This window comes from Sitodiplosis mosellana, unplaced genomic scaffold (genome assembly GCF_009176505.1).
Source record: "Sitodiplosis mosellana isolate CC-2019 unplaced genomic scaffold, AAFC_SMos_1.0 Smas_scaffold_5998, whole genome shotgun sequence".
Classification (NCBI taxonomy): domain Eukaryota; kingdom Metazoa; phylum Arthropoda; class Insecta; order Diptera; family Cecidomyiidae; genus Sitodiplosis; species Sitodiplosis mosellana.
In genome coordinates this window covers 124270-132918 of record NW_022601240.1, presented here as the reverse complement: position 1 = coordinate 132918, position 8649 = coordinate 124270, and the positions used below count along the sequence as shown (strand labels likewise).

At 34.9% G+C, this 8649-nt stretch overlaps 2 protein-coding genes across 2 annotated transcripts; one reads left to right on the top strand and one right to left on the bottom strand.

The window, feature by feature from the left end:
• Positions 1–996: 996 nt before the first annotated feature.
• LOC129573183 (adenosylhomocysteinase-like) lies at positions 997–3579 on the top strand. The gene is made up of 5 exons (XM_055453476.1): positions 997–1116; positions 1323–1513; positions 1870–2067; positions 2150–2297; positions 3380–3579. The coding sequence occupies exons 1-5, from the start codon at positions 1092–1094 to the stop codon at positions 3562–3564; spliced, it is 747 nt and encodes a 248-aa protein (XP_055309451.1). The 5' UTR covers positions 997–1091; the 3' UTR covers positions 3565–3579.
• A 2915-nt stretch (positions 3580–6494) lies between these two features.
• On the bottom strand, positions 6495–8435 carry LOC129573198 (chymotrypsin-2-like). Its single transcript, XM_055453508.1, has 8 exons — positions 8314–8435; positions 8112–8167; positions 7836–7976; positions 7650–7686; positions 7303–7543; positions 7066–7203; positions 6726–6802; positions 6495–6641 (listed from the first exon to the last, which is right to left on the bottom strand). The coding sequence occupies exons 1-8, from the start codon at positions 8379–8381 to the stop codon at positions 6566–6568; spliced, it is 834 nt and encodes a 277-aa protein (XP_055309483.1). The 5' UTR covers positions 8382–8435; the 3' UTR covers positions 6495–6565.
• Positions 8436–8649: the final 214 nt, after the last annotated feature.

Here is an 8649-nt window from a genome sequence, read left to right as displayed (position 1 = left end):
TTTTTGAATTTTGTGTTCGTGTTCGTTCGGGTTCGGTTCGAACTGTTCGAAACAAAATAAGTTATGTTCGTGTTTGTTCGAGTTCGATTTCAATTTGTTTTGAACTGTTCGAGTTCGATTCAAGTATTTCGAATGTTGAATGAAAGTCATACAAACACAGAGTTTCTCAGCAAGTCAAGTCTTCTTACTGAAATGCCGAGAAATTCACACATTAGAAAACCATTCCCGGTCAAACATTCTGAACGCACCACATATTTCTTAAATCAAACCACTTTTGAGGTTATGTTCCATGACAGCTACAAATCCGTGGTGTAAAGTGGTGAAATACCCACAATCGAGTTTTCTGAGTGAAATTACATTTTGTTTTGATGAAATTACATATCGTTTTTATACTAAGAAACTATCACATGATGAATTTTTTTGATTGTGATTTTGATTTTTTCATGAAAAGTATTTTTTTGTGTTTTTTGTTGATTGCGTGGAATAAAAAGACTTGGTGAGGGGCTGGTATCTGAAGAAATTTTATTCATCTGAACGCAAAAACACTATGATTATGATTTTGCCCTTGTTAACGGCAACAAAAAAGAGTTTTAGTTGATTTTTGTCGATTTTTCATCTTTTTTCCAACTTCTAATGGCTATATCTAAAAAAAACAGAGTTTTCCCAGATATAAGCTGTATGTCAAATTTTAGCTTGAGGCTAAATTCCAGAGAATTTTTAAAAAAAATCGTCGGAGCCGTTTTCGAGAAAATGGCCGATTTATGCAAGGCCAGGTGACCATTTTTTTGGGTTTCTGCCCATAAGACCATGCCAACTCAATTTTTTCAAATCAAAATCGCACGTTGATTGTTTCCTCTAAAAAAGGGCGGTAACTTCAAATCACAGCAGAGATATCATCCCGTGATGTCATCAAACACGCAAACCAAATTCCATTGACATTCAAATTCATTGTGATTGACAAATATATAAAACACTCTAAACATGCCATTGTCGTTTCAGTCTTTTGACAACATTCAATGTGCTTGGGCGCTGAGACAAGAATTTTTTTTATTTTGAATTCAATTCCGTAAAACAATCATTTCGACTGAAAAATGACCCAATTACCGTACAAAGTTGGTGAGTTGAGAGTTTTAATTGAAAAATCCAATTTTTTTCTTCGTCCTTCTTCGTATACGAAGGATTTGTATTCAAATTACTGAAAAGATAAACATCAAAACGCACGTGTCGGCATTTTTCTAGGTTATAGTGTGTGTTTGTTTTTTTTAAAAGCCCATCAAATTGATCAGGTAATAATTTTGTGTAAACCCTTTGTCATTTAATAGCTGATATCTCGTTGGCCGAATGGGGACGTAAGGAGATCGTTTTGGCGGAAAATGAGATGCCTGGTTTGATGGCATGGCGCAAAAAGTACGGTACATCGAAACCGTTGAAAGGTGCTCGTATTGCCGGTTGTTTGCATATGTGCATTACAACCGCTGTTTTGATCGAGACATTGACCGAATTGGGGGCTGAAGTAAGTATTTTTGTTCTTTGATAACGAACGTATGATGTAGTGTGGTGTCGTATGATGGCTGGAGCTATTATTATTCATGACTCATGCATCATTTGCAAAATAATTTAAATCAAAATTCGTTCATTTATTTAATCTTGTCTGAGAGAGCATGATTTGCAACTGCCATGGGGTTATCAGATGACATTTTCCGTTTATATTTTTTTCTCAAGTTATTCAGCATTTTTGAATAGAGCGAAAAAGTTTCATATCATTTCCCTATGATCATGCGTTATTTTTTACACGTCTAAAGAGGATGTCCAAACAATTGAGATAATAATAAGTGTTTTTTTTTTGTTTCGTATTGTTAAATATTCCAGGTTCAGTGGTCATCTTGTAACATTTTCAGTACACAAGATCATGCAGCAGCTACTATTGCTGCTACTGGCGTCCGTGTATTTGCCTGGAAAGGTGAAACCGACGAAGAATACCTTTGGTGTATTGACCAGACGCTTGTCTTCCCAAACGGACAACCATTGAACATGATTCTAGATGATGGTGGTGATCTCACTAACTTGGTATGATACGAGAGATTCAATCAATCCAAATTTGATATTGCTGTTCAAAATAAACTGTTTATAAAACGAAATCTCTCAACAGTTCCATGAAAAATACCCACAATATTTGCCCGGAATTCGCGGTATTACAGAAAAAACCACTACTGGCGTTCATAATAATTTGTACAGAATCGTCAAAGAAGGCAAATTGGGAACACCAGCCATCAATGTCAACGACTCAGATACGAAAAGTAAATTCGACAATTTGTATGGATGCCGTGAATTTTGAGCTTGTGCATCATACTGTATGTGCATCTTACCCCACTATTTCAATTTCTGTGAATTTTCTCTATTTAAACAAATATTAAACGGACCGTATACTTAATTTTGTCCAACTCGAAAATCCCGCTTCTAATCCAAGATTCGAAAAATCTGATGAATTACATTGGGCGCTTAGTTTACACTATTTGGTATAAAAAAGCCTTTTGTCTGATTGAAAAAGCATTTAAAAATACACGAAATTTCCATATGAAACCACAATAGTTGGATCCTTAGGTTGGATCGTATACTCAATTTTGTCCATGGCTGTATACATATACATTACTTCCAAATTTCTGATTTAAATTTGAAGGCTTTAGCTGAAGTTCCAGTGGATGCAGATAAGAATTTGGTGTAAACACTACCGTCGAAAAATGTATCATTTTCATTGAACGTAGTTCGCTCATCCCATACTTTCATCTAACACAAACCGTTCGTTTGGGGAATTTCCAACGCTTTGACGGGGTTTTTGGAAAATTTTACATCAAAATCCCAACAAGACCATTCGTACACACTGATCATAATAGTTCTTTTTGTGTTTGAAGAAACGATTATTCTAAATAAACATAGAACTAATTAATCATTTATTTTTATATTTACAAAGTTAAGAAACACATACTCATGCCAGTTTATGAGTGATCTATTCGCAAAAATTTAGAACTGTCAATTTTCACACCACCTTTCCCACTGCTATCATATATGAAATATATGTTATTGATATGCGCATTGCGCATACGACACACATACATACGGAAGCATTTTTAATGTGTGCTCATAGAGAGCAGATATGTGTGTATGAAATACATAGAGATTACTGTCAGGATTTTGACAAAACAGTTCACAATTTTTAATGCAATTTTCTGTGCATTTTTCATAAAAATACTTGACTTTTCCAAATATTGTATTCACCACTAACTTCAATTCTGAATATATATTGATTTAATTCAATTAAAATTCAAGAATTATTACTATTACATATTGACAATGGACTTGAACGAATTTGCTGATAATATAGATGCTGCACGGATAGAAGTGGTGCCAGAATTTCATGAACCATTGAAATTGACAACAATAAACAATGATTGCCAACAATTGATATTCGAGTTCTTGGAATGGAAAGAATTAATATTGCTGCAGCCAGCAACTTTACTCATCGGCGTGTATGGTCTTCAAACGAAAATATGGAAAGGCCAAAATTAATATTACACATCCTGGCGAGTAAGTTGAATTCATATAGTATTTCTTATCTTATCTTATCTTATCTTATAATATTGAACTAACAGAAAATTTGTTTTAGTGACTTTTATAAACAGAAGAATCCAGATATCCTTGTCCCTAATATGTTGACAGCATTCAAAACTCTGCGAAATTTTGGACACTTGATATCAGACTTGGGAATAAACTTATATATGTTTAATTTGGATCGCGGTTCGATTGGGACACACTTTCGAAACTATTTGGCTGAATATTGTTTTGAGTCGATCAGTGAATTATTGATAAGTGGTGGTATACAAACCCAAGAGAAACGGCCAATATGTTTATACGCTGTCTATCCGCCAAAAATACACTACAATATATATTCACGCTTATTGGACGCCGAATTGAATATATATTCTAGTGTATATTCGGTGTATTCTTCAGCGTGAAACATATTGAATCAATGAATGCATTCATGGCCATCAGAGGGCGCCTGAATATGTTTCAATATGTTTCACGCTGAAGAATACGCCGAAAATACCTTAGAATATATATTGAATTCGGCGTCCAATAAGCGTGAATATATATTGTAGTGTATTTTCGGCGGATAAACAGCGTATAAACATATTGGCCGTTTCTCTTGGGAAGTTATTTTTACACAAATGTAAAACCGTTTATTAATGTTAAAGCTCTTTCAATACGGTTTTTACTTTTCCGCAAACTTTGTTTGTATGGAAAAGTATTGGTTTTACTAGCCAAAATTTCATGACATCTCCTCTTTCGGACCACTATAACGTCACGCCAAACTTCAAAAAGCACATATCTGTACACTAGGCAATGTAGATGGGAACAAATCCTATCGATCAAGACCTATCTGCCTCCAAAAATACGTTGTTTACTATGAAAAATGTGTAAAATAGCGATGTGCTTATGGCGTCGTCTGCGTTCGCGTTCGCGTTTTTTGTTCGCCGATTATCTCAAAAAGTTGACAAGATAATTGAGATCTGTAAAAATCAAAAGTTTTGGCATGTCGAGACAAAGCCTCGGATTGATTTTGAGCCATATCCGATGTGACCTTGGGGTACCTCTCTTAAGAAAAACCCTCAAAAATGGTACATTTGTATGGGAGTCACTCAAAAAGGCATTTTTTAGGGTTTTGATCAAAGCAAACTCATGTTTTTTTGCAAAAATAATGGGAGCCTTCAAGGAACCGAACACCTACTTGCCCATAAATTTGGTTCGAAATCAACATTTCTTGAAATTTTCCTCGAAAAATAGACTTTTGCATGAAAAATCACACAGAAAGCCATTTTTTTGGGTTTTGGTCAAAGCAAACTGATATTTTTTTGCAAAAATAATGGGAGCCTTCAAACAACCGAACACCTACTTGCCCATAAATTTGGTTCGAAATCAACATTTCTTGAAATTTTTGAAATTTTGTTCGAAAATGACACTTTTGTATGGAAAATGGTCGAAATAGTTAAGGTCAAAAATGCTATGAAAAAAGGGTCCATTGAAATTTTGGTTAAACATTAAGCGGGAGGTAAACTAAATTGCTGCGGAGCGGAAAAGTTTGGATTACGTATGTAATTCGTTTTATTTTGGTTTGAAAAAGAATTGGATTTTAGTAAACTTTTTCCAAATCTCAAATCTCTCGAATTGCACAGGAATTATTATAAATCCTCATCGGATATTAAAGTTCATTTCACTGGTGTCAAACGTTTGTTTTTCGACGACGATTGTGGAGTTAAGTTTCAAGAAAATGACATTCATGATATGCTGAAATTGGATCCACAGCGAGTAATAAGTAATAAGTAATAACTAGTAAGTGCATCTTATTACAGTAATAAAATGAAAGTAATAAGTAATAAGTTACTTATTACTTCACTTCTATAGTGCCGATAACACCATTGGATTGGGCACATATGAAATACTGTATTAGAATCGAAAAAAATTTTAAACTTTTTTTTTCGATTTTTGCCTGTTTGCGATCGTCTACATGGGAAGTTTGTATGAAATGCTCGGAGAGCGGGTCTGCGTTGCTGTAATTTCATTAGTTTGTATGGTGAACAAGCTGTTGTGTTACGAACAACAGAGCCGGTCGATTCATCTCTCTTAAAAATGACGCGCACTAAATGTTGCACACACAAACAGGAGTGTGCACGTCGCTAAGCCCATAAATCTAATCAACCAATTTTTTTTTCTCGAATCTTCAATTCACTTAACTCGCCACTCAACAAAACTATGGAAGATAGTTAGCCGTAGTTAGCTGTAATTTTATCTCGTCAATTTGAGTGTTGACATTGAATAATCAGTACACGACATCTGAAGTTGTAGCACGTGGATTGGTGTATAATTTAAAAAAAGGACAATGTTATCGAGAAATTCCCATGGCCCGAGCCGTCATGAACATTAATCAAATTTTTGTAGTTTTGCAAGTCTAGATTTTTGCTCAAGTGTTGAATATTCTTCTTGGAATCGAAAGTTGATCCCAAGAGAAATGACCAATATGTTTATACGTTGTCTATCCGCCGAAAATACACTACAATATATATTCACGCTTATTGGACGCCCAATTGAATATATATTCTAGTGTTTATTCGGTGTATTCTTCAGCGTGAAACATATTGAATCAATGAATGCATTCATGGCCATCAGAGGGCGCCTGAATATATTTCAATATGTTTCACGCTGAAGAATACGCCGAAAATACCTTAGAATATATATTGAATTCGGCGTCCAATAAGCGTGAATATATATTGTAGTGTATTTTCGGCGGATAGACAGCGTATAAACATATTGGCCGTTTCTCTTGGGTCCCCGTTTGAATACTGAATTATTCGTAGCTTTTTCAACTATGAATTCCGAATAAATGGACCCACGATCATATTTTTGTTAAGGAAAAATAAAACAATTAACATAGTATATCAAATGCTTTTATCATATTGATTTTTATTCAAGTTTCCTTTGAAATCCAAACTTTGATTACCATGAGCTTTCAAGTTTACTCAATATTTGCTACGATCCAGTCATAGAAAAGCGAAATTCTGGTGAAACCATCTGGTTTTCCACGAGCACAACTGAATAGGGGAAAAATCGTTGGAAATTAACTCAATTTGATTTTTGAAAATCCACTTATTTCGCGCAAATGAAACGATACTTACGCAGCTCCCGTCCAGCCGGCCAAGCCGACGACTTCATCACCTGAGACAAGCGGTCCACCACTATCGCCAAAACAAACCTAGAGGATTTTTGTCAGTTGAATTTATCGAATTTTGATTGTTTCATTTCAATTTTGTTACGGATTCACGCACATTCTCTGCGAATTCATTGCGAATTGTTCACCTTCTATGCTTTGTTACTGTGAATGACAGCTTAGATGGTACCAGCTGTCACTGTTTTGGATCTAACTAATGCGCAAAAAATTCGCAAAACTCACGAATCCCTTTTTAAAGGATTTGAAGTTGAAATGCATAGATAGCACAAATAGATAAGGTTACAAACCCCTTCGCCTTCTCTAGTGAATGTGCACAAGTGGCTGGCATCAACATTGAGATCAGTACCAACATCGGCTTGGCATTTTTCATTCGAAATTGCCGTCAAATTGACCGCTTGCAAATATTGTGGAATTGGCCCTGCAGCCTATGTCGGAATATAGTCAAAATGATTTTATTTTCATATACTATGAGTGCTATATACCACTACGCATGAAAAATATGTTTAGAAAATCATACAACTCACACTCAATTGCCCCCAGCCAGTTGCTAAGAGAGGAGTACCGCTTTCTACGAATTTGGCTGAATATTTGATGGGCTGCACTTTCTCATTAAACTCAATCTTATCCACTTGAATCAAAACGATGTCATTTGCATAGCGTGGTTGATTATATTTTTTGTGAGTAATGATTTTTTTGGGAATGTAACGAGTTCCACCAGCCTGCCAGTCATTTGTTCCGACTAAAATATCGAAGCCGTAAACTCCTCTGTAGAGAAGAGCGAAAGTTGAAGATTAAAATGTTTAAACTTAAACTGAATCTTTCTTAATTATCAATTGAAGAACATTGAGTGGGAACAGTAATTTGTACGTACTGTGCCAAACAATGAGCAGCCGATAGGATCCATTGCTCTGAAAAGATTTTGAAGTTACAAAAAAAATGTCAAAAAATGCCCAAAAACATCGAAAAATTGCGATTATTTTCTCAAAAGCGGCGCATTTTTACGTTTGGTTGTAAAAAAAACATAACCGTGTGCCATACACGACGCAAAAATACATACCTGAAATGATTACACATCCACAAGTGTGTCGATATAAATTCGTATTAGGATTTATTCTCTGCATCGAGCATTGATATGGCGCTTGACCATCTTTGGCAACGATTCCTCCGACAATTCGACTGGACAACGGTGAAAGCTCAACTAATTATTTGAATTGAACGCAATTATTACAACGTGAGAATTTAAATCGAAAATTGTCATAAGTCGGGCAATTTTCTTCATCAATTCAAAAAAAAAAGTTGAAATAAAACGGAAATTCAGAAAACTACAACATACCATTTGCATCCGCTTCTTTAACATCACTTGTCCAATCACTACCAACGGAAGATATTCTGTAATGATATTTTTTTTTTTGAGTGGACATTTTTCTTCCTTCTGAGTTTTGAAAACATTTTTTTTTAACAAATAATCATGTCGACTTTCATGCAAACAAAAACTGGAAACTTTGACAAAAAAAAAAACTTTTAGTACTACTCACAAGCTAGCTGCTTTCAAATTGGCGACACCAAGTCCAAAGAGAAAAACCACCGCAAGAACAAACTTCATTTTGCTGCTTTCCGAAAATTTAATTCGGAACGTATTCAATGTTTACACCTCAAGAAACAAAACGAATTTGAAGAATCTATTATAAAAGCCTCATTATTTATAGAGACTGTCTGAACTTGTAAGATTAAAAAAAAGCAAAGCCCATAAATCTAATCAACGAATTTTTTTTTTCCGAATCTTTAAATCACTTATCTTGACATAATCGCCACTCAACAAAACTATGGTTTTGCGTCATTTCCTCGTTTGATTAAATGTTGACCCGAATAAT

Coding starts and splice junctions, on each gene's coding strand:
- LOC129573198 (XM_055453508.1), bottom strand. CDS start 8,381: ATGAAGTTTGTTCTTGCGGTGGTTTTTCTCTTTGGACTTGGTGTCGCC. Junction 8,168..8,313: donor AATTTGAAAGCAGCTAGCTT/GTGAGTAGTACT, acceptor ATATCATTACAG/AATATCTTCCGTTGGTAGTG. Junction 7,544..7,649: donor GCTGCTCATTGTTTGGCACA/GTACGTACAAAT, acceptor TCTTCTCTACAG/AGGAGTTTACGGCTTCGATA.
- LOC129573183 (XM_055453476.1), top strand. CDS start 1,092: ATGACCCAATTACCGTACAAAGTTG. Junction 2,068..2,149: donor GTGGTGATCTCACTAACTTG/GTATGATACGAG, acceptor ATCTCTCAACAG/TTCCATGAAAAATACCCACA. Junction 2,298..3,379: donor CAACGACTCAGATACGAAAA/GTAAATTCGACA, acceptor CTGATAATATAG/ATGCTGCACGGATAGAAGTG.